The following is a 26,618-nucleotide window of genomic DNA, read 5'->3' as shown; positions in this document are numbered from 1 at the left end:
TTAGTAGAGACGGGGTTTCACCATGTTGACCAGGATGGTCTCGATCTCTTGACCTCGTGATCCACCCGCCTCGGCCTCCCAAAGTGCTGGGATTACAGGCGTGAACCACCGCGCCCGGCTTTTTGAATTTTTAACATTACATAGTAGGTATATATATTTGAGGGGTACAAGATATACATTGATAAAAGCTGCCTTATTTTTATTCCACCACAAAGCTACCATTTTACATGGAATCCCTAACCCAAAGTCCATCTATTGATACTAACAACAAATCAATTTCTTTACAAGTAGAACATATATCATTATGTTGAGTAATTCTACCTGTAAAACAGGAATAATAATATTATCTTTTTCATAGGGATATTTGAGGATTAAACAAGTTAATCAATAACAAGTGCTGATATGGTCTGGCTGTGTCCCCAGCTAAGTCTCAAATTGTAGCTCCCATAACTCCCATGTGCCACGGAAAGGACCTGCTGGGAGGTAACTGAATCATAAGGATGAGTCTCTCCCATGCTGTTTTCATGACAGTGAGTCTCAAGAGATCTGATACCTGCATATGCTCTGCCTGCCAGCTGCCATGCAAAATGTGACTTTGCTCCTCCTTTGCCTTCCACATGATTGTGAGGCCTCCTAAAACAAGTGGATCTGTAAGTCAGTTAAACCTCTTTTTCTTTGCAGTCTGGGTTAAGTCTTTGTTCGCAGCATTAGAACAGGTTGACACAGTAAATTGGTACCAGGTAGTGGGACACTGCTGTAAAGATACCTGAAAATGTGGAAGCGACTTTGGAACTGGGTAACAGGCAGAGGCTGGAACAGTTTAGAGGGCTCAGAAGAAGATAGAAAAATGTGGGAAAGTTTAGAACTTCCTAGAGACTTGTTGAATGACTTTGACTGAAATGCTGATAGTGACATGGACAATAAGATCCAGGCTGAGATGGTCTCAGATGGAGATGAGAAACTTGTTGGGAACTGGAGTAAAGGTCACTCTTGCTATAAAAAGAGACTGGTGGCATTTTGCCCCACCCTAGAGATCTGTGGAACTTGAACTTGAAAGAGATTATTTAAAGTACCTAGTGGAAGAAATTTCTAAGCAGTAAAACATTCAAGAGGTAACAGAGCATAAAAGTTTGGAAAATTTGCAGCCTGACAATGCAGCAGAAAAGAAAAACCCATTTCCTGAGGACAAATTCAAATGGCTGCAGAAATTTGCATAAGTAACGAGGAGGCAAGTGTTATTAACCAAGACAATGGGGAAAATGTCTCCAGGCCATGTGGGAGAACTTCACTGTAGTCTCTCCCATCACAGGTCCAGAGGCCTAGGAGGAAAAAATGGTTTTGTGGGAAGACCCTGCTCTGTGCAGCCTAGGGACTTGGTGGCCTGCCTCCCAGTAGCTCTAGCTGTGGCTAAAAGGGCCAAGTACAGCTTGGGGCATGGCTTCAGAGGGTGCAAGCCCCAAGACTTGGCAGCTTTTATGTGGTGTTGAGCCTGTGGGTGCACAGAAGTCAATAACTGAAGTTTGGTAACCTTCGTCTAGATTTCAGAGAATATGGGAAAATGCCTAGATTTCTAGGCAGAAGTTTGTTGCAGGGGTAAGGCCCTCATGGAGAACCTCTGCTATGGCAGTGAAAGAGAAATTTGGAGTTGAAGCGCACACACAGAATCCCCACTGGGGCACTGTGTAATGGAGATGTGAGAAGAGGGTCACCATCCTCCAGACCCTGGTATGGTAGATCCACTGACAACTGGCACGATGCGCCTGGAAAAGCCACAGACACTTAACGTCAATCCATGAATACAGCCAGGAGGAGGGCTGCGCCCTGCAGAGGCAGAGTTGCCCAAGATCATGGGAACCCACCTCTTGCATCAGCATGACCTGGATGTGGGACATGGAGTCAAAGGAGATCATTTCGGAGCTTTAAGGTTTGGCTGCTTCACTGGATTTCAGACCTGCATGGGGCCTGCAGCCCTTTTGTTTTGGACAATTTCTCCCATTTAAAATGGGTGTATTTACCCAATACCTTACCCCCATTGTATCTAGGAAGCAACTACCTTGCCTTTGATTTTACAGGCTCACAGGGAGAAGGGATTTGCCTTGTCTCAGATGAGACTTCATGGACTTTTGAGTTAATGCTGAAACAAGTTAAGACTTTGGGGGACTGTTGGAAAGGCATGATCTGTTTTGAAATGTTAGGATATGAGATTTGGGAGGGGCCAGGGGTGGAAGGATATGGTTTGGCTGTGTCCCCACCCAAATCTTGAATTGTAGCTGCCATAATTCCCACATGTTGTGGGAGGGACCACGTGGGAAGTAATTGAATCGGTGGGTCTTTCCCATGCTGTTTTTGTGATAGTGAATAAGTTTCTTGGGATCTGAGGTTTTATAAAGGGGAGTTCCCCTACATATGCTCTCTCTTGCCTGGTACCATGCAAGACTTGACTTTGCTCCTCCTTTGCCTTCTGCTATGATTGACTGTGAGGCCTTCCCAGTCATGTGGAACTGAGAGTCAATTATGCCTCTTTTCTGGTCAGGCGCAGGGGCTCATGCCTGTAATCTCAACACTTTTGAAGGCCAACGTGGGTAAATCACCTGAGGTCAGCAGTTTGAGACCAGCCTGGCCAACACAGTAAAATCTGACTCTACAAAAAAAACCCAAAATATTAGCTGGGTGTGGTGGTAGGTACCTGTAATCCCAACTACTCAGGAGGTTGAGGCAGGAGAATTGCTTGAACCTGGGAGGTGGAGGTTGCAGTGAGCCAAGATCATGCCATTGCACTCCAGCCTGGGTGACAAAAGTGAAACTCTGTCAGAAAAAAAACAAAAACAAAAAACAAAACCCCTCTTTTCTTTTACAAATTACCCAGTCTGGGGTATGTCTTTATTGGCAGCATGAGAACAGACTAATACAAGTGCCTAGAATAGTCACTGATAAACTTACTGTTTATCACTCAATGAAATTTACTCAATGAAAGTCAGCCATTATTAGTATAACTATAAACCTGTGGCAGAATTACTTACAAATTCATATTAATTTTAAAAATTAAGTATTACTAGAAAAAAATAGCAAATAATAGTCTGATTAAGAACAGACATTCCTCGCCTCTCTTCCTTTCTCCGCCGTCATGGTGTGTGCTTGACTCCACTTCTCGCCATGTCATCTCAAAAGACTTTCAGGATTATGCAATTCCCAGCCAAAAAGCAAAATCGTCCCACTCCCCAGTGGATTAGGATGAAAACTGGTAATAAAATCAGGTACAACTCCAAAAGGAGACAATGGAAAAGAGCCAAGTTGGTTCTATAGGGAATTCCACATGAGATGGCACGCATATTTATGCCGTCTGAAGGTCACAATCATGTTATCATATCAAGCTGAAAATGTCACCACTATTTGGAGAGTTGGACATGTTTTATTGGGATTATATTTTTTCTCTCTGAATCTGTTATGAATGCATTGGTTGACTGGGTTTAGTAATAAATATGTGAGACATTTCCAAAAAGAAAAAAAAAAAAAAAAAAAAAGAATTCACATTCCTCTATGTACTTACACATTTTAACAATGATTTTTATATAAAAAGCAAAGGAAAGCAGCAAGTTTAAGCCAAAAAATAATAAATAAAATAATCAATTTTCTCTAAAAATATAATTAAGTTTCAGAAGGCCTTTCTTTTAAAATACTGAAATATAAAATTTATTCAAAAGCAAAATAACAGCTTCTATGAAGCAAGAGCTACATATAATAAGTAAACACAGCACAGTACCAAAAATTCCATTTTTTTCATCACATCAGTATCTTCTTTTAATCACACATTTTCTCCCTGGAATAAGGTAAATAATAGATTAATATTTGAAATATTCCTAAACTGATTTAGCATTAAAGGTCTACTATAACAACAGGAGCACTTAAAGCAAGAGGGAGAAATATTCAGTCTACTGAAAAATATGAATCACAAAAAGTCAATAATGAACCAAATGAATATAAAAAGCAGGCTGGGTGCAGTGGCTCACGCCTGTAATCCCAGCACTTTGGGAGGCTGAGGTAAGTGGATCATCTGAGGTCAGGAGTTCGAGACCAGTCTGACCAACATGGTGAAACCCTGTCTCTACTAAAAAATAAAAAAATTAGCTGGGCATGGTGGTGAGCGCCTGTAATTCCAGCTACTCAGGAGGCTGAGTCAGGAGAATCACTTGAATCTGGGAGGGGGAGGTTGCAGTGAGCCAAGAATGCGCTACTGCACTCCAGCCTGGGTGACAAGAGTGAAACTCCGTCTCAAAAAAAAAAAAAAAAAAAATTCTGGCTTGGTGAGTTGGGTGTGAATGTGAGGTTAAACAAATTTTAAAACTCAAAAAAAGGAACATAAAAATAACATATTTAGACATCAGTGTCACATTATGGTTTGATTCAGAGCACAATAAACAAGGATGAATAGCTATGTGAAAAAAGTCAATGAAAAGAAGCAAAAAATACCAAAAAAGGAACAAGACAAAAGATAACTGTTTACATATAAAAGCAGTTCTCAACATAAAGAAGAAAAATAGAGGGGAAAAGCCCAGGGATTTAAAAAAATATGGGCCAAATTTTCTTGTCATACCTTCAACTTTACTGGGGGTGTGAATTTGAAAATATCATGTCTCTAGGTATTACCTGTACTCCTGTTTAATATTGTTTTTTTCCATCTTTGTTTTCCCTATAGCTAATTTCCTAAATTATTTTTGCTCTTACTGCATGATATATGTACCATATCTTGAAAAATACAAATAAGAGGGATAAAAGTAATAACTTCTTATAAATTCCTAATAAACCATGAATTAGCTCATTAATCAGTATTCACAGCACTTCCATTGCTCTAATCCAAAACAGGATTAGAGTAAGAGTTAATATGAAGTCCCTGAACTCCCTGATATTGTGTTCTAAATTGTGTACATGTATAATTTTTTGAGTTCTGAAGCTTTAGTTAAGTCTAAAAGCAGAACATTGCTGTGTTAAGAAGGCTTTACTCTCAACAAAGTGCCAATGTAGTTAACCATTAGGAAAATAGTATTTGGGCTGCAACACAAGAAAGGGAGCTAACACTTATTAAACACTTCTTATGTATCAATTTCCACATTCTTTTCATTGTACCAGTGGACTTTAAGACTGCACTTTATGGAACAGAGCTGGATTTAGGCCAGCTGATACCCTCTGCACAGCCCAACAATGGTGCTCCCTGGCCCTACCACTGCTTTAAAAAATTGCTTAAGAATCTTTTAGACAAATCAGCTGATGAGTCAAATGCTAACCACACCCAGCTAGCTGGTTTCGAAACTTACACCACATGTAAAGAAACAAATGTACTATCTGATGACACTTTCAAATCAAACTTTTAAACTTTAGTCACTTACCATACCATAGAAAATGATTATTTAACAGTGCAGATTAAATTTGAACATGGCAGATAAAGACAGTTATTAAAATTCTACTAAAGTCAAATGTGGCAGTGAACAAATTAACAGCATGATAGCTAGGGCAAACAACTCTATGACATTCCCCTTCCCTTAGTCCCCTATGTTCCTGCTTATTTTCTTTAGTGGTTACTCCAGTGCTGCTCTGGAGCTTTTACATGAGCAGCCATGAGACGATTTAAGTAACTGGGTAGAGGTCAGACATATTCTACCCACAGTCAGATAACTACCTCTGTATGTTTTTGACATACTGGATTTCTCTCTTTTTTTCTTTTTCAGATGGAGTCTTGCTCTATCGCCCAGGCTGGTGTGCAGTGGCACGATCTTGGCTCACCGCAACCTCCGCCTTCCAGGTTCAAGCGATTCCTCTGACTCAGCCTCCCGAATAGCTGGGACTTCAGGTGCACGCTACCATGCACAGCTAATTTTTGTATTTTTAGTAGAGACGGGGTTTCACCATATTGGCCAGGCTGGTCTCGAACTCCTGACCTCATGATCTACCCACCTCGGTTTCTCAAAGTACTGGGATTACAGGCATGAGCCACCATGCCTGGCCTGGATTTCTTTGTAACATTTTTTATTTAAATAATAATTTCTTTGGCTTAAAAGAGGTTAAAAATCCTGCTTTTAAATTGCAGACCAATGCAATGTCATACTTAAGCAGTGAGTGAAAAATAAGCTGAGGAACTGAACTATGCTACGAAGGAAGGCTCTACATTCCAATTTAAAATATCTCTTTCAGGCCGGGTGTGGTGGCTCACGCCTGTAATCTCAGCACTTCGGGAAGTGGGTAGATCACTTGGGGCCAGGAGTTTGAGACCAGGCTGGCCAACATGGTGAAACCCCGTCTGTACTAAAAAATACAAAAATTAGTAAGGTGTGGTGACACATGCCTGTAATCCCAGCTACTTGGGTGGCCGAGGTACAAGAATTGCTTGAACCTGGGAAGAGAAGGTTGTAGTGAGCTGAGATTGTGCCACTGCACTCCAGCATCGGTGACAGAGCGAGACTTTATCTCAAAAAAATAAATATCTTTTTCATTAAATTTCACAGAGTAGCATACATTTACTAATGCAACAAAATGTAAATGACTATGAGGTGGTCACTACCACAGGTAATGCAACTGAGGCTCATGAGCTGTAAGAGTTCCCTGTGAGCTTAAAGTTGTGAGTATTGATTGTGGTCAATGCATTTAAAACTCAGCAGAGTATCACTGACAATCAAGACAACTATGTGTGTACAGAGTATAACTTTGACAGGATTGTAAGAATCCAGTCTTTTAAGTTTAACAATAGCCTACAGCATTTTTGTTTGTTTTGCTTAGAGATGGGTTCTTGCTCTGCTGCCAAGTGGATTATAATAGGTCACTGCAGCCTCGAACTGGGCTCAAGCAATCCTCCTACCTCAGCCTCCAAGTAGCTAGGACTACAGATGTGTACCACCATGCCTAGCTAATTTTTAATTTTATTTTTCTGTAGAGACAGGGTCTTGCTATGTTGCCCAGGCTGGCCTTGAAATCCTAGTCTCAAGTAATCCTCCTGTTTGGCCTCCCAAAGTGTTGGGATTAAAGGAGTGAGGCAACTTGCCTGGCTAGTAATTGAATATTTTAACTTGGCATTGATCTTCAATGATAATTGAATAAATGAGATGACTTGAAAAATTCAAATATATATTGTAAAAAGCTACAGAATAAGAAATAATTCTATCAGTTATGTAGTAACTTTTAACTCCTACTCTTAATCCTTAGCCTACTAAGCAACTGCAAGACCAAACTATGTAATTAGACAGTATTGAAGAAAATACAAACACAATTATGTAAATATTATATATAGTGGTTAAGAGCAGGGACTCAGTTTCCTCATCTACTATAATAAGGATAACAGTACCACTACAATAGAACTATTAGGTACCACTATTTGGTACTATTCAGATAATAGTATCTATCAGAGGGTTGTTATAGGATTAAATGAGTTAATTTATGTAAACCATTTGCTTGACATACAGTAAAGGCTATGTATTATTATGACCACAGTCTTTCACTGTACTTATAAGATTTATTCTGCATAGATTAGGAGCTATTTTTATCAAAAAAAAAAAAAAAAAAAGGCCGGGGGGGGGGCTTGCACATCTATGACTGCAAGAGTCACTGGAGTAGAGCAGAGGTTCTTAAAGGGTGCAGTACCATCCTCCACAGAACATTCTAAAATTTGTGAGGGTACTTTTTGGTTGTCACTGTGATAGGGGAGAAAGGGACATGCTGACTGCTGACATACAACAGGCAGGGACAAATGATGCCAGATGTCCTATATGTTGTACAGTTGTTCTATATGACGGAACTATCTGGCTGACTGGCAATTCTACTACACTTTGCTAGTCTATTTATGCTTTCCTATTCTCCAAAGTAACCATTTCATATACCTTCCCTGTTCTTAAATTTCCAATATTATCGTGCCTTAGCTAATAACCCTGCTTCTTATTTCACTAAGACACTAAAAGCAATCAATAAAGAAAGTTGTCTCTCACTACTAAACTTGCCTTCCATGTGTTTCTGTGCTCCCATATTCTGCCTTCCTTCCCACTACAGTGAATGAACTGCCCCTTCTTTTATCCAAGACCAACTCCTCTACTGCTGTCCTGTATCCCATCTCCTTAAGCCTACTTTAAGGATTTTACTCCTTCTACTCCCTGTCTTGAATTGCTGTTTCCCTGTCTACTTGATCATTCCCATCAATATCCAACAGCTGTTTTCTCCCTTACGTTAAAAAGCAAATGAAAAACTCTCCCTTGACATCACATCTTCCTCATTTCTCTGCTTTAGTCTTTATCCAAAGACTTGTCCATTCTTGGTGTTTCTATTTCCTCTTTTTCCATTCTATGCTAAATCCACTCTACATCAGGCTTTCGTTCTGTTACCTAAAGCCAGTCTTATGAAGGTCACAAAGACCTCAACGTTACCAAATATGATAGTCGATTATCAATCTTAACTTTGTTTAGCAACATTGGATACAATTGATCTCACCCTCCTTGAAATACTTTGTAAACTATTACACTTTTCTCATTTCTCCTCTATTTCACTGATTACTTCTCAGTTACCTTTACTGAATCTTTAACTTATTGGGTACTAAAAATAATATGCTAAAACTAAAATTTTGGCCAGCACAGACTGATAAAAGCTAGCATTTAAAACTACAGTTGCATTTACTGTATAGAATTTATTAGCCATTTGATTCATTTATATTTATTCAGCATCTACTATATACCAGGCACTGGAAATATAGAAATAAGCAAAATGACCAATGCTCTGCCCACAGAGAACTTATACTTTAGTGGAGAAAAAGTCAATAAACAAGCAGATAGACATATACTTGAATGCCAGGCAAAAACAAGTGTTATGAAGAAAAACTCATTCAACAAGTTTTCTTTGTTTTGATCTACTCTGAAAATTCCTTATATATATATGCAAACTACAGATTAAATCCTATAGTATGGAACATAAGGAATACGAGGAGCAGAAAAGTGACAAAGTAGTTCTTTCAAAATAAAAGGAGGACCAGAAAAATGTTAAATTATAAAAGTCAAGACAAGAGAAAATATCAAGAAGGGGGAATCGACAGTTAAATCTATAAAAGCTGAAGAAAAAGATGATGCTAAATTTGTTTATATAAGTTTTTTGTAACTTTCAAGAAAACAATAAATGTAATATTCAAGAGACAAATACATTAAGTTACAGAGTGGGAAGGGTAGTAAGGAGGTAGCAACAATGGACAAATAGAATTAATTAAAAAAGAAATTTTTTTGAGATGGGGTCTCGCCATGTTGTTCATACTGGTCTCAAACTCCTGGGCTCAAATAATCCTCCTGTCTCAGCTTCCTGAGTAGCTGGGATTGCAGGCATGTGCCACTGTGCCCAGTTTAGAATGGGTATGAATTTAAGATGTCTGGAAATGAAAGGAAGAGGGAAATAAAGAAGCCTGGAGATACGGATTAAATCAGGAAGTAGAAAAGCAAAACAGGCAAGAGTATTAAAGGCTTGAAGGTACATGTTTAAGAGGTTCTCTCTAAAAAAGAAGAGGGACATATCTTTCTTTTAGAGAAAAGGAATAAAGGAAAGATTAACATAAATATCTTATGGTGAAAAATTAAAAGGATGAAGGCAGTTGGCCTTATTCATGCTTAATAATGCCTAGTCAGTAAATCAACTTTCCAAAGATCAGTAATAGCCAGTAATAACTTATGCTGACATAAGAGCCCTAGTGAACAGTAAATTATGATGAAGTTATGAGAACATTCACCTCAGAACCTACTTTCTCTGTATTCCTCTTATTGCATATTTCTTCTTGTCATTTTTCTTTTTTTCGTTTTTTATTTTTAAGTACTTTCATGTCTATCTTCCTATTTTTCATTCTGCATCCTTTTCTGTCTCCCTCTGCCTCTCTCTTTTCCCCTATTATCTCACACTATGACCTAGAGAAAATTTCTTTTGGTATTAACTTTACTTAATGTATAAAATGTAAAATCTTTCTTTTTCAATTAGTTTTTCACTTAAATATATGAATTTTTTTGCAAGTAATAAAATGATATTCTCTGGAGACAAATCATTACAACTTACAATGTCTGAAATACGTACCTGAGTTAAACCTGTTTGCATAGAAGACTTTTTTAATAGTCTTACTTCTTTGTTTATGTATCTTAGCATCCCACTAAGTGTGCTAAAGTCATTACTCTCAGAACTATCATCTTCTAGGTTATACGTGAGAGGTTTAAATGAGTCTGGCTGGGTGTAAGTCAGATTCTTATGGCTTTCTTCTAATGTTGCAGGCTGTTCTAATTGCATTTTCTTTAAGTCCTGTAGTAATTCTTCAGAAAGATCTTCATCACCATGAGTTTTGAAAGTAAGATCACTGGCACTAATAGAGCGACGTAGTTTTGTATACTTGGAAAAAGATGTGTGAAAATGTTTAGCAAATTTTGGGTCTTGAACATCAGGTATAATTTCTGTTGGAGATGTAAATGGGGCTGGTAGAAACTTGATGTCTTCTGCCTTTTCATGTCCAGAAATTTTGGCTTGTAATCTGGTTAATTCTGATTCCTGTAGAAAAATTGGTACATAGTAGGTGCTCAATACATTTTTGTTATACGAATGAACTACTTAGCAAATCATAGACTTTTTAAAAGGCAACTTTTGTCCCAGTATAGCTGTTTATAATTCTTGAGAGTTTTCCAAGCTCTGTTTAAACCCTTTACTTATTTAAGATAGGTTCACTTTGGGGAAATTACATATGTTCATTTGAAAAATGCTTATTCTAAGAAATTCCATTAAAACCAGATTATCCTTATATAACTTTTTTTTGTTAATGACAGTATCAATTTCTATTCAAGATTGAAATCTTACACCTAAAAATGTATCTGCAAAGGTGTATAGGTACACTATCTTTTGTTAATTTACGACACAAAAACACTCCTTTCAGAATTTCTAAAAGGGAATAAATGGATATAAGCTATTCTGCTTTTTGTGTTCTCATTACAAGAAAGCTTTATGACACTAGAAATCTTTCAAAAACTTAAGGTGATTAATAATTTTTAATAAATTAATCCTTATTAAATAAACTTTTCATTTCTATTTTTTTCATTTCTTTCATTTGGGTCTTCTGACTGAACTTTGGGATCCTAGAAATGAGACTACATAACTAAAAAACAAAAAAGCCTAAAAAAAGAGATATTTTAATTTCAAAAGATTAACAAAATAAGTATAGTAGTCTCCTCTTCAAATACATTCTCCTTTTCTTAAAGGTATCCATAGATATATTCTTCTAAATCCTGTCAGTTTTAATCTGATAGTTTCTATTCTTAAATTAGCTTTCTAAAAATACTGTGTTCATAACTAAAACTGTTATAATCACAGACTGCATTACAAAATAAAAGTTTAACATGCATATTTCTGTTCTTTCCTACTACTTTATCGAAAATTGATTTATATGATTTTTAAGTGGCTAGAGTACCAATTTTTTGTTGTAAACCTAACATTCACATTCCTATAATCATACTTAACAAAACAGTTGTAGAGCTGGCACAGAATAGGACTGTACACAGCTGGAGGTTTTTTCTTTTTCCTCTTCTGCATTACCTAGCCATAATTGAGATATGTGGTATCTCAGATAAGCAGGATTTCATTTAACTTACAGTTTAACGCATAACTTTTACAATTAAATACAGTGCACTGAATACATTAAATTAGTTCAACTTTTTCTTAAGACTTAAAGAAGGTCACTGTTGTGAACATAATCGTAGTGAGCCATAATATAATGATGCCTTCATGGCTCTCAAAAAATCATCTTTCCCTTGTTCTAATTGCCCTCAAATATTAGGGTACTAGTTAGGATACTAGAGAAAGTGAGCTGGAAAAACCAGTTGCCTCAAACACTGATCTTTCTTTTCTTCTCCCTCATTTCTGATTTTCTTCCCTGTCATTTACTGATGTTGTCAATGGAACAGCTTTCTATTATTTTTAGTTACAGTTATGCCTGCTTCTGCCATTCTATTAGACTTTCTTCTTTATTTCTTAGTTTTATTCTCAACTTCTCTTCAGTCTAGACTTTAGAGCAAGCTGAGGTTGACTTTGAGAGCTACCGCCAGCCAACATGGGAATTCTCTTTTTCTGACTGGTGTACTGGCTAATCACAGTACCTAGTCTAAGATCTCTGTATCTATGGTTCATTTAAGAATTGTCGGTCAGGCGTGGCAGCTCATGCCTGTAACCCTAGAACTTTGGGAGGCCAATCTGGGATTATCGCTTAAGCTCACGAGTTTGAGAAAAGCCTGGGCAACATAAGGAGACTCTCACTCTACAAAAAAAAAAGCTAAACATTAGCTGGGCATGGTGGCATATTCCTGTAGTCCAAGCTACTCGGGAGCTGAGGTGGGAAAACTGCTTGAGGCCAGTAGGTCAAGGCTGAAGTGAGCTGTGATTGTGCCACTGCACTCCACCCTGGGCAAAGGAGCAAGACTTCGTCTCAAAAAAAAAATAAATGTTGCTACATAGCCAATATTTTGGTAACTTCCTAAATAGTTGAACTTAAAATCATCTGAATAACTGATACATGCAATCTAATTGTATTTATCTCATTGGTAATACTTAGTAATGAGCTGTAGGGATAATACTGTGACAAGCAAAACAACACAGAAATTTTTTAGGGTCAATTTTTCATAATGAAGCTAATAAGTCTGTGTAGGTGTTTATTACAGAACATTAGGAATATTAACAAAAGCATTAATAGAGTGTTCAACCTAAATCTTGTTTTAATATTTTAGATTATGTCTGTTTAGCTTTCCTCTAGTACTGTGAATATCAACTCTGTTATAAATGGAATTAAGTATTCAGCTTAGTAACTAGAAATACTTCTAAGGTATTATTTGGCTAAGGTTTTTTCCTTTTCGGTAACTTTCATTTTGCTATAAAATCATTTATTGCTTCATAACTATCAGTATGTTCTTTTTTAAGACCTTCACTAAGAATTTTACCCTACATATTGGAAGGTTTGAACCAATGTAAATTTTTTAATATCTATGCATCAATGCTGATATTAATTTTAAATTCCAGAAGAAACTGCCATGATTAATGAAGATGATTAAGAAGCAAAAGCTATTTTTTAAAAAAAAAAATTTGCAGAGACAGGATCTTGCTATGTTGTCTAGGCTGGACTTCAACTCCTGGGCTCAATCATTCTCCTGCCTTGGCCAAAGAACTGGGATAGTTTTTTAAAATGATGTCTATATTTAAATCTAGAAAAAAACTCTGAATATAATCTTGGATTTTCTACTTTATGATTTTTTCTTTTTTTGAGATGGAGTTGCACTCTGTCACCCAGGCTGGAGTGCAATGGTGTGATCTTGGCTCACTGCAACCTCCACCTCCCGGGCTCAAGCAATTCTCCTGCCTCAGCTTCCTGAGTAGCTGGGATTACAGGCACTGGCCACCACATCCCACTAATTTTTGTATTCTGAGTAGTTACAGGGTTTTACCACGTTGGCCAGGCTGGTCTCAAACTTCTAACCTCAAGTGATCCGCTTACTGCGGCCTCCCAAAGTGCTGGGATTACAGGAGTGAGCCACTGTACCCAGCCAACTCTATGATTAAAAAAAAAAAACTTTACGATTTTGAAAAATGCTTCTACTTTTTTTTTTTAAAGGTACATCAAGTATAAAACCCTCTACTGTAAACATTATGATTAGATGAGTTTATATTTGAACATGTATAAATTATATCTTCTATGGTAATAAGATGTACATCACATAAATAATTTCCTAAATTCAGCATCTTCTAAATAAAATGCTTTTTATTCAAACAGGCCAACATTTGGCCATATGGTCCTCTATAAACTACAAGGACAGGTAAGTACTTTTTCATAGGTATGCTTTATTACTTTTATATGCTTACTTACTTTAATAAGTAATGCTTCATTTGCAGCTTCAATTACTTCATTCCTATCTTGGACTTGCTGATGCAAATTGCTTACAGTATCCTGAGCTTCTTCTAATTCCAATTTTGCCTTCTCTAATTGTTCGTTTAGTTGCTGAACAGAAGTCTTTTGAGAGTCAGCAGAAATCTTCCACTTTGCATGGTTCTCTTGATGCGAAATCATCTATATAGCCCCAGAATTGGAAAAAGTAAAATAAACAAAAAATAGAATGGAACTGGATTCAACAACAATCTAATACTTTCTACTTCTATTTACTTTTTCTTTTAAAAAAAGTAAATTCTGTTTATAGCTACAAATATCTGCTTTCTTAACAAATAAAATATTAGAGGAAAAAGGGATAAAAGGAATCTATAATCTTCAATTTACTTAAGAACTTAACCAAATGCAATGGTCTCTATTTGGGTATTGATGTGACCAAATAAACTATAAAGACATTTTTGAGACACTTGTGGAAATCTGAACAATGACTGGATATTTGATGATATTAAGGAGTTACTGTCAATTTTTAGGTGTGATAATGGTATTATGGTTCTGTTCCAAAAAATAGCCCTTATCTTTTAGAGCTATGATATGGTTTGGTTCCATATCCTTATGCAGGCTTCATCTTGAATTGTAATCCCCACGTGTTGAAGGAGCAACTTGGTGGGAGGTGATTGGATCATGGGGATGGTTTCCCCCATGCTGTTCTCATGATAGTGAGTTCTCATAAGATCTGATGGTTTAAAAGTGTGACACTTCCCCTCTTGTTCTCTTTCTCTCCAACCACCAGGTAAGACATGTCTTACTTCCCCTTCTGCCCTAATTCTAAGTTTCCTGTGGCCTCCCCAGCCATGTGGAACTGTGAGTCAATTAAACCTCTTTTCTTTATAAATTACCCTGAAACTGTCGCCATTCTTCAGACACCAGAAGGATAGATCCAGTAACAGCTTGCACCTGTACCTGGAAAAGCCTCAGGCACTCATGCCAGCCTTAGGACTGTGTAATTTATAAAGAAAAGAGGTTTAATTGGCTCATAGTTGTTTACAGCAGTGTGAAAATGGACTAATAAAGAAAACTGGTATCAGGGTAGTGGGGTACTACTATAAAGATAACCTGAAAATGTAGAAGCAACTTTGGAACTGGGTAATGGGCAGAGGTTAGAACAGTTTGGAAGAATCAGAAGACAGGAAGATGTGAGAAAGTTTGGAACTTCCTAGAGACTTGTCGAATGATTCTGACCAAAATGCTGATAGTGACATGGACAATGAAGTCCAAGCAGAGGTGGTTTCAGATGGCGATGAGAAACTTAATAGAAACTAGAGTAAAGGTCACTCTTGCTATGTTTTAGCAGAGAGACCGGTGGCATTTTGCCCCCACCCTAGAGATCTGTGGAACTTTGAGAGAGATGATTTAGGGTGTCTGGAAGAAGAAATTTCTAAGGATTCAAGAGGTGATCTGGCTTTTCTGAAAGTGTACAGTCACATCCATTCACAAAGAGATGATCTGAAATTAGAACTTATGTTTAAAAGGGAAGCAGAGCATAAAAGTTAAAAAAAAAAATTGCGGCTTGACCATGTGGTAGAAAAGAAAAATCCATTTTATGGGGAGATGTTCAAGCTGGCTGCAGAAATTTTCTTAAGTAATGAGGAGCTAAATGTTAATTGCCAAGAAAATGAGGAAAATGTCTCCAGGGCATTTCAGAGATCTTGAAGGCAGCACCTCCCATCACAGGCCTGGATGTCTAGGAAGAAAAAAATGGCTCAGTGGGCCAGGCCCAGAGTCCCACTGCTCTGTGCAGCCTTAACACACGGTGACCTGCATCCTAGTTGCTTCAGCTCTACCCATGGCTAAATTGGGTCAAAGTACAGCTCAGACTGATGCTTCAGAGGGTGCAAGCCCAAAGTCTTGGCAGCCTCCATGTGGTATTGGGCCTGCGGGTACACAGAAGACAAGAGTTGAGCTTTGGGAGCCTCTGCCTAGATTTCAGAGAATGTGTGGAAATGCCTGGATGCCTAAGCAAAAGTCTGCTGCAGAGGTGGAGCCCTCATAAAGAACCTCTATTAAGGCAGTGCAGAGGAGAAATGTAGGGTTGGAGCCCCCACACAGAATCCCCACTGGGGCACTGTGTAGTGGAGCTGTGAGAAGAGAGCCACTATTCTCCAGACCCCAGAATGGTGGATCCACCAACAGCTTGTACCGTGTACCTGGAAAAGCCCCAGGCACTCAACACCAGCCCAGGTCTGTACCCTGCAGGGCTACAGGGATGGAGCTTCCCGAAGCTCTGGGAGCCCACCCTTGCATCAACGTGCCCTGGATATGAGACATGGAGTCAAGGGAGATTATTTTGGAGCTTTAAGATTTAATGACTGCCTCACTAGTTTCAGATTTGCATGGGCTCTACAGCTTGTTTTGGTCAATTTCTCCCTTTGGAAGGGGAGCATTTACCCAATGCCTGTACCCCCATTGTATCTTGGAAGTAACTAACTTGTTTTTGATTTTACAGACTCATAGGCAGAAGCAAGTTGGCTTGTCTCAGATGAGACTTTGAACTTGGACTTTTGGGTTAATGCTGGAATGAGTTAAGACTCTGGGGGACTGTTGGGAAGGCATAATTGTTTTGAAATGTGAGAAGAACATGAGCTCTGGGAGGGGCCAGAGCTGCAATATGGTTTGGCTCTGTGTCCCCACCCAAATCTCATCTTGAATTGTAATCTCCACTTGTTGAGGAAGGTACCTGGTAGGAGCTGACTGGATCATGGGGTTGGTTCCCCATGTTGTTCTCATGATAGTGAGTTTGTTCTCATGAGATATGATGGCATTTCCACACACTCTCTCTCTCCTGCTGCCATGTAAGACATGCCTTGCTTTCCCTTAACCTTCTGCCATGATTGTAAGTTTCCTGAGGCATCCCCAGACATATGAAACTGTGAATTAATTAAATCTCTTTTCTTTACAAATTACCTAATCTCTGGTATTTCTTTACAGCAGTGTGAAAATGAACTAATACAAAATACTTATTGAAATGTGTACAGATGAAATAATGACATCTAAAATTTGCTTCAAATATAATGTGAATATGGGGGACAGGTTGGGAATGAGTTTAACATTTATGTTAAACTCCATTCAAGGGAGTTTGTAACGTTTTTGTGGGTGATTGGCGGGGCTTGTGGAGGCCATGTTTTGCTTAAATACATTTAGAATCATATCACTTTGAAAGCATTGTGTTTTCAAAGGTTAAAGGTATGTTGACACACTTCCAAGTATGCTTAGGATGTCTGGGTTTTATGCCTGGTGTCCTCATGTAATTACTATAGCATTACTTTTCATTCTCAAAAGTATTCGTTTTAGATAAAAGAAAATGGTCGATGTATTTATGGATGAAATAAATTGGCCATGCATTGATAATTATTAATGTTCAAAAATAAATATAAGGGATTTATACTATTTATACTATTCTATTTTTAAATATATTTAAAATTTTCACAATTAAATGTTAAAACAATCTCATTCTCATCCAAAAAATCAGGAGCTTTGTACTTACTATTAAGTGACTTTTCTGACAATTTAGAAACCTGTATATTAAAAAATACTGGTAAAGATTATTGATCCTATTTTCTAGCTCTCTATTACTTTAATGCCATATGCTCTCATTTTTATATTCAAACAACATATATACTTTAAAAGTAAATTTCTGTCAACTCCAAAGAGGTGAAAATATATACTTCAATATTATACACAAAATAGTATCAAATATTAAATAGCAATATTAAATATTAACATGCAGTAACATGTACTTACTTTTTTTGAGACAAGTTTCAGTCTTCTTGCGCAATCTGGATTGCAATGGCGCCATCTTGGCTCACTGCAACCTCTGCCATCTGGGTTCGAGCAATTCTCCTGCCTCAGCCTCCCAAGTAGCTGTGATTACAGGCACGTGCCATAATGCCTAACTAATTTTTGTATTTTTAGTAGAGATGGTGTTTGCCATATTGCTCAGGCTGGTCCTGAACTCCTAACCTCAAGTTATCCACCTGCCTCAGACTCCCAAAGTGCTGGGACTACAGGCTTAAGCCACTGCCCTGGCCGGCATGTGCTTTTACTCCCAGCTACTTGGGAGGCTGAGGAGGGAGGGTTATCTGAGCTCTAGAATTTGAGCAACACAGAGAGACCCCATCTCTTTTTTAAAAATATAGCAATACTCAACTCGTTTACAATTTATTTTATGTGCTATCTATTTATAATTTCACATGGCTTATAAAACTAAAATAAAAATTGGATAATTATACTTAAAAACAGAACAGAGGCCATACAATGAAAGTGTAATGAGTAATTAAGGGCAAACACTTGAGATGGCCTAATTATTACTGACTATTACTAAGTTGAGCTGCTAATAACAATTAGAAAATTATGCTAAGTCCAACAACATTCATTTACGTTTGTCTCTAAGGATCAAAGGTTGCAAATTCTCGGCCTTAGGATTAGATTCAGCTTGCAAATAAGTTTTGTTTGGCAGGTACAATGCTTTCAAAGAGATATGATTCTAAATGTATTTAAGCAAGACATGGTCCCCATAAGTCCCACCAATCACCCACAAAAATGTTAATAAACTCTCTTGGAGTTTAATGTAAATGTATTTGCAACTTTGCCATATTTGAAAAATGCTTTATTAGCACTAAACACAATAAGTAATTTATTTAAATCATATACAAAGATTTTGGGTAATACCTTCAAGGGTAGTTTTTAAAAAGATGTGATATTCTAGTTAATAATAGTGCCCATTTCTATGAAGGCTCAAGACATGCTGACAGATAAAAAGGCTCTAGTATTACCTCTCTAGCTAAGTCACTATAAGAAGAAATGTTGAAAATTTTAAAGCATTATAGATTCACATCACATGAAACTGTTTTTATCAGTTATTAAATATCTTCAGTTTGTCTTTTACAAATGCTAATTTGTAATTTAATTATTAATTCATTTAATATTCACCACAGTTCTATGAGGTAGATACTGTTATTATATCCATTTTGGACAGAGATTAAGTTACTTCCCAAGGGTGACACAGGTGAGCCAGGGTTTGGAACCAGGTTGCCTGGCAGGAATTCAAGCTCTTAGCCCCACAGAATAGTAACGTGAAAGTTGTATGTTTAGGATACCAGAAATGAAGACCACAATGTATTATTCAATAATGAACACTTAAGAGCTGGATTCATACTTTTGTCCTGATAGGTCAAGCTCCACTTTAGTGGGCATAACCAAAACAAATTAAATTTTTCTTCACCTCCATATGATAAGCTTCTTTGAGAGATTCTACTTCTGCTGACAATTTCTTGATTTCTGCTTGCATTCTTGCTTCTAAATGAGCTTCACGTACTTTAGAAGCCCCCAATTCTTCAGCTAAATGGTTCCCATGAGCATCCTAAAAAATAACATATTGAGTAAAAGCTATAAAACTTCTTTACTTGGTTATTATAGCTAAACCAATCCAGTGCATTAATGGAAGTAGTTTAACTTTTATATTATATAAACACAGAAACAAAGTTAACTTATTAAATAGTATGCTTTAAAATCTAGACATTTCAGAGACTACTAATGGGAGAGTATTAATGTAATTGTTTGCTGTCATAATAAAATAGATGTTCACTAACCAATGCTTTCTATAAAATGAATTATTAATAACCACAGGACACTAAACTCTGGCCAGTAACAGTCTACTGTCAGGTATGCCTATACATTTTTGCTCACTATATATATTTTCTGTTTATCAAGAATCAGTTGTGTTTTTATTCAAACTTATTTGTACTAATTTAGCTAACTGTGCTTGCAATTTTAATTAGTGATTTTATTATAGATTATGAACATGATAAAATAAGCAAATGAAAAGTTTTTATCCAAAAACTAAGTTATATGTTTTGAAATAGCTCAGTGAATAAGTCATGAACATTTTGCTATCCAATTAGAAACACTCAAAATAGTTATAAAATATTGTAGGAGGTCCCATAAAAATATAACATGTTATATTCTGATTCACTTACAAATGTCTTTTAATTAATTCTTCCTTCACTTTAAAGAAAGCAAAATTGGAAACTACAGATGATGATATCTAGTGTGGTAAAAGATCAGGTAGGATTCTAGTTATGTGAGAAAGTCTAGGTAGAATTCTAATCAAATGACTCATACAAAAAGAACCATGGTTTGCCCCTACATCAAAGGAGAAACATATCAATATATATACATTAGTTTTGGGTTAAAATATTTAAAACACTGTCAATTAAAAAATTCCTCACTTTAACTCACTTTTTAAAGTGAGTTTAGCTTATCAAATAACAACCAATTGTACTATACTTAGATACTATTGATAAAGGCAGAAACGAGATAAAAGTTCCCTTTTCCTAGTAGAACCAGAAATGTACAATCTATGTATGCCTTACTGGTCTACCATCCAGAAATGTGAATAACAACATAGGTAGGTTTAACCAAAATTAAAGGTAAAAATATTTTAACTCAATTCCTATGTTAAATTAGTAACCACAATGGAAAGCAGAATATTTTTGCAAAATGAAGAAACACATTTTTTCTTAAAGCCTAAATAATTAACCCAAGTATACCAATCTAAACAGTTTTAAGCCAAGTAGTTAACTTCCTACCAAATACTGGGAAGATAAAATTTATATTAGTACTCTTGCTTTTTAAAAGCACTTTACCTCCCCAATAATTCTGAACTACAGGTTTCCCAAAAGTTACAAATTTAGATAGTTTTCATTTTTAAAAGTCACTAATTTTTACTCAAAAGAGATTTACTTTATTTTTTCAAGTAAGAGCTCAAACTCACTTAAAAGTCTAAAAGTGCTCTATAACTCAATTTACTGAGAACTAGTTAGCCAAAACTCAGTTCTGAATGAATTCCTAGTTATATTACAAAGTTATCTATATATGTAGCACAGTTCATTATTTTCTAAAATTGTGGTAAAATATACACAAAATTGACCATTTTAACCATTTTAAGTGTATAATTCAGTGGGATTAAGTACATTCACACTGTTGTGCAACAGTTCATTTTTGCAAGTACGATATTCTACAGTTCAAAAAAGTGAATGCTAAAATTTGTAGATTTCAGAAACATAAGATTATTTAAAATTGGGATTACTTTCTCTTTAGAGAGTTGCTTTATATCCTCCAGTTCACTAGAGAGCCTTTCTATTTCTCTCTGTGCTTGGACTTGTTGACGACGAGCCTCCACCAATTCTGTGTGAGAGTTCTGCATCTGCTCCCGGGTTAGCCTCAATTCTTGCCCCAAATCTATAGTCTCCTTGTACTGAGTAGCAATGTACTGTTCCTGCTCTTTCATAACCTGAAAAGCACAAGGTAGTTGTAGGTTTCAGAATGAAATATACAGATTACCTATTTCTTATTCTGATTTAATAAGTAAATTTCCCCCTTCCAACTAAATTCTTATAAAATTTAACATATAATGAGTATCACACGCTGTGAAACTGATATTCAAAAAAAAAAATTCTAATAAGAAAATGACAAAAATACCATAATAAAATTGGGACTCTTATTGATATATATTACATGACTATAACATATATAAGCCATATAATCTTTTATCATTTTGAATGTAACATTTACAACAGAAAAGAAAAAGAGAAAAAAGAAGTTAACATTTGATTATCTATGTGAAAGACAGAGAATACAGAGAATATATTGATATAAATATATACTTCCTCCTCCTCCCCCTCCCCCTCCCCCCCTCCTTCTTTTTTTTTGATACAGGCTCTTGCTCTGTTGCATATATTGGAGTACAGTGGTGTGATCACAAATCACTGCAGCCTTGACCTCTCAGGCATAAGCAATCCTCCCACCTCAGCCTCCCAAGTAGCTGGGACCACAGGCACGTATCACCACACTTAGCTAGTTTTTTAATGTTTTTGCAGAGACATGGGTTTCATTGCTATGTTGCCTAGGCTGATCTTGAATTTCTGGGCTCAAGTGATCCTGCCAACTCAGCCTCCTAAAGTGCTGGGATTAGAGGTGTGAGGCACTGTGCCTGACCCTAAATTCACTTTTTAAAAAGGCAAGTGGTAGAATGAATTCACCAGTCAACACACATGCATACTAATGATAAGAAGTCACCAAACTTCATCTGGCAATTCGATGGACTTGGTCTCAATAATGTACAATTATTTATTTACCCATTCTTTTGATGGAGTTCCTAACAGACAAAACACTGTATCTTATTGATAGCTGACTCTCCAATTCTATTACATAGTAGGTTCTCAATAAATATTTGTCAACTAAATAAGCATATGTTGTAGATTTACTATATGAGAGATACCAGAGGCCTGTATATAGAGATAAATAAGACATTGTCCTTGCCTATACTTAGACCATCAGAAAAATATTTTATTTATTCATTGTTTTTTTGAGAAAAATATTTTAAAAGGTCAAAGAAACTAACAGGTCTTTGGCACAAATAACTAGACTAAAAACAGTTATGGCACAGTTTCTGTATATTTTAAAACCAAACAGTTTAAAACATAAAGATTCATTTCACCCAACAGAGACTACCACTTGTTCCTTAGGTAAAAATAATTTGCTTACACTCTCTGTTTCTTTCATCCTTTGTTGTGTTCTTTCAATTTCTTTTTTCAGTTGACTTATCTCCTGTTCGTTCTGTAGCATTATAAACTCTTTTTCTCGAAGCTGTTCTTTAGCATTTTGTAATTTGTCATTCAAACTTTCTATCTGAATTTTAAACAGATAAGCAGTATTAGTAAAACTAATGAAAAATAATTTAATCATAGCTGTGTTCCAAGCAGTCAAGTTTTAAACACTCATATCTAAAAGCAAAATATAAACATGTATATTTCTTAAGACAATCATATCTTGGAAATAAGCACAGGAATTCTTGTTCTTGGACACTACCAGGATGGCGGAAGAGAAGGTAACCCACTCATATTCCTCCACAACAACAAGAATCTTGCACCCTCTCAGACTTCACCACTATAAAATGTATCTATGTAACCAAAAACTACCTGTATCCCAAAAGTGACTGAAATTTTAAAAATTAAAGTAGAAGTTGTATTCTACCATTATATTAAATAGAGAAGACTTTTTTGTTTTTGTTTTAGCTTATAGAAGTCTGTAAATTACAAAATGAAAATTGTGTCTTCACTCCAGGCTCTCAATAATACCTAGAGATAAATAAACACTGCTAATTTAAAATTAAAAAAATAAAGAATCTTGCACTTATCCATAGTCAAAAGTCTCTGCAGGAGCCTCAGGATTCAGGTAGCAGTTTGCGAAACCCTGGTAGAGATGAAGATCTAGCAGGGTTATTTTGAGAGCACAGACAGAAAGCTAGGTGGCTGATATGCCAAGCTTGCTTCTGTGTTCAAGCCTGGAAACAGTCCAGTTTCCCAAGGAACTTGGCTACAGCTCCATTTGGCCTTGAGCTTATAAGCATAACCATCTGCAAAGGGGTCCATAAGGAATCGTGCATACGAGCGCTTTAGCAGAACGGCTCTCTGCTTGCTGACATGTCTCACCAGTGAACCGGAAAGTTGCCTGGCGACTCTGCTCCAACTCCCTTCAGCTGAGGTCTCAGCTCAGAGCTGCTCACACACAGACCCAAAGGGAGACTTGTCCTAATCCTGCAGCTAGAAGTCTAAGCCTCCTTGAAAGGCTTGCCAACCTCTGTCCCACAGCAGATCCCAAGGGGACCCTGTCTCAGCTCCAACTCTCCTGCTGCAATCAGGGAACTATCTCTGTCTATGCAGGGACTTGCTGGGAGACACATGCCCCTCTGAAATAATGAGGCAGGCTCTCCAGCCTCTGTCCCACAGCAGATGCTAAGGGGATACAATCTCAGCTCCAGCAGCTCCCACTGCAGACAGGGAACTATTCCATGTAAGCTGAGACTGCTGGCCCTGTCTGGGCAAACAAGATAGGTTCTCCAGCCTCCATCCCACAGCAGATGCCAACAGGGCCCAGTCTCAACTCTAGCTCTTCACACTGTTGTTGGGGAAATATCCTGTGAAGAAACTTGGTAGGCTACCCCTCTGAGCTGAGACTGGGTTCTCCAGGGTCCACTCCACAATATATCTCAAGATGGCCAGTCTCAACTCCAGCCCCTCTCATTGCAACTAGAGACACATCCCACCTGTAAAATGATCTGCTGGGAAACATGCCCTTCTGGGCCACCAGGACAGCCTTCTGGACCTACGTTCCTGGCAAGCATTCCCACAGCCTTAGTATGCAACTTGAGTCTTTCCCAGGTCCATGTGGGCTGGAAAGCCATGTCAACCTTGGAGCCCTCATAAGACTTGCAGCAAGCCTGGATGTAGATCATCCTCTAGCGTTCAACAGCTGCAGTGATCACAGCCTCAGGGAACACAAAAGCCAGTTTGCTTAGAATTCCTGAGGGCCTCCCAAAAAGGACAAGCACAAACAAAGCCAGACTGCAAAGACTAAAATAAATACCCAGTCCCTGAATATGCAGATGTCATTGCATGTCTATAAGCATCAAGAACATTCAAGGAAATGCAACCTCACCAGATGAACAAAATCAGGCACCAAAGAGTAACCCTAAAGTGATGAAGATGTGTGATTTCTCAAAGAACTAAAATAGCTATTTTAAGGGAGTTCAACAAACTATAAGAAGACACAGAGAATCAATTGAGAAATTTACCAGAGAAATTTAACAGTGAATAAAATAATTTTAAAAAAATCAAACAAAAATTTTGGAGCTAAAAAATACAACAAATGAAGTAAAAAATGAAATAAAGAGCATCAATAGCAGAATGGGTCGAAAAGAATCAGTGAGCTTGAAGGCGGACTATTTGAAAGTACATAGTCAGAGCTGAGGATGGTGGCTCACACCCGTAGTCCAGGTACTCAGTAGGCTAGAAGGATTGCTTGAGCCCAGGAATATGAGACCAGACTGAGTCACATAGTGAAACTCCATCACTAAAAAAAAAAATTACTTTTAACTAACCAGGTGTGGTGGCATGCACCTGTAGTCCCAGCTACTCATGAGGCGGAAGTGTGAGGATCCTTTGAGCCCAGGTGGTCAAGGCTACACTTAGCTATAATTGTGCCACCTCAGTCCAACTCTGGGTAACAGAGGCCCCATGTTTGATAAATAATAAATAAATAGAATATATAGTGAGAGGAGGGAAAAAAGAATAAACAGGAATGAACAAAGCATATAGGATCTTTGAGACAACATCAAAAGAGCAAATATTTGAATTATTGGAGTTAAAGAGGGAACTGAGAAAGACAAAGGGGTAGAAAACTTTTTTAAAGAAACAACAGAAAATTTTCCAAACCTGAAGATATCAAGTAGGCAGGTATAAGGAGGTCAAAGATCGCTAATAGATTCAACCCAAATAATAACACCCTAAGACTTATTATAATAAAACTCTCAAAGATCAAAGACAAAGACAGGGTCCTGAAAGCAGTAAGAGAAAAGAAGCAAATAATATATGAGGAAGATCCAATATGACTGGTAGCAGACTTCTCAGCAGAAATCTTACAGACCAGGAAGGAGTAAGATGGTATACTCAGTGTTGAACAAAAAAAACCTGTCAACTATGAATACTGTGCCAAGCAGAATTATCCTTCAGAAATGAAGAGATACTTTCCCAAACAAAAGCTGAGGAAGCTTATCACTACTAGACCTATCCTACAAGAAATGCTAAAGGGAGTACTTCAAACTTAAAGAAAAATAGACACTAATGTGACTGTTATAATAATACTGAAATCATAGTGTGTAAACCACTTATATCTTTAGTAGGAAGACTAAAAGACAAAATTATTAAATAACAATTACAACAATTTATTAAGAGATAGGCAATATAAAAATTTAACTGGAACACCAAAAATTCAAAATGTGGATGGAGGAGATTAAAGTATACAGGTTTTTAATTTTTTTTTTTTTTTGCTATCAAAGTTAAGTTGATATCAGTTTTCAATAACTTGTTAATAACAATAGGATGTTTTGTATATGTCTCAACACAAAGCAAAAACCTGTGAGAGACATACTAAATATAAAAAGTAACCAATTAATCACACTACCAGAAAAAAATCATTTAACCACAATGAAAGACAGTAAGTGGGAAAAAAGGGGGGGTTACAAAACACCTAAAAGACAAGTAACAAAAAGGCATAGATCCTTACCTATCAATAACAACACCGAATGTAACCAGACTAAATTTTCCATTTAAAACATATAGAGCAGGTGAATGGATTAAAAAAACAAATCCAACTATATGCTTCCTAAAATAAATTCACTTCATAAAGACACACATAGACTGAAAGTAAAAGAATGTAAATAGATATTCCATTCAAATTGGAAATCAAAAAAGAGTAGAAACAGCTATACTTAGACAAAAGAGACTTCAGATCAAAGACAGTAAAAAGAAATAAAGGCCAATATATAATGATAAATGTCATGTTATTATATAACAGGATTATGTAAGATTATATATATTATCATTATATGAGGATATAAAAATTATAAATATCTATGCACCCAGGCATATAGCGCTCCCAAGTATATAGAGCAATCATGAACAGATCTAAAGCAACAAATAGGTGGTTGCAATAAAACAATAGTAGGGGACTTCAATACTCCACTCTCAGTAATGGACAGATTGTCCAGATTTAAAAAATCAACAAAGAAACATCAGAGCTCAACTACAAACTAGGCCAAAGAGGC

At 36.9% G+C, this 26,618-nt stretch overlaps 1 protein-coding gene across 9 annotated transcripts in view; it reads right to left on the bottom strand.

Annotated features, from left to right (window-relative positions):
- Window positions 1–3,389: 3,389 nt before the first annotated feature.
- The window catches only part of CCDC18 (coiled-coil domain containing 18), a 100,543-nt gene continuing 77,314 nt past the window's right edge, over window positions 3,390–26,618 (bottom strand). For 7 of the 9 annotated variants that reach the window (XM_037744155.1, XM_017544186.2, XM_017544182.2 and 4 more), the window contains 6 exons: window positions 22,499–22,642; window positions 21,042–21,245; window positions 19,176–19,313; window positions 13,880–14,080; window positions 10,069–10,530; window positions 3,390–3,817 (listed from right to left, as the gene is read on the bottom strand). In XM_037744155.1, coding sequence (XP_037600083.1) covers window positions 3,803–3,817; window positions 10,069–10,530; window positions 13,880–14,080; window positions 19,176–19,313; window positions 21,042–21,245; window positions 22,499–22,642 — 1,164 coding nt within the window. In that variant the 3' untranslated portion in view covers window positions 3,390–3,802. The remainder of the gene's footprint in view (window positions 3,818–10,068; window positions 10,531–13,879; window positions 14,081–19,175; window positions 19,314–21,041; window positions 21,246–22,498; window positions 22,643–26,618) is intronic. The other 2 variants (XM_017544187.1, XM_017544181.1) reach the window with 2 other exon arrangements.

Source organism: Cebus imitator, unplaced genomic scaffold (assembly GCF_001604975.1).
Source record: "Cebus imitator isolate Cc_AM_T3 unplaced genomic scaffold, Cebus_imitator-1.0 Scaffold166, whole genome shotgun sequence".
Lineage (NCBI taxonomy): Eukaryota > Metazoa > Chordata > Mammalia > Primates > Cebidae > Cebus > Cebus imitator.
This window is presented reverse-complemented; position numbering and strand designations above follow the sequence as displayed.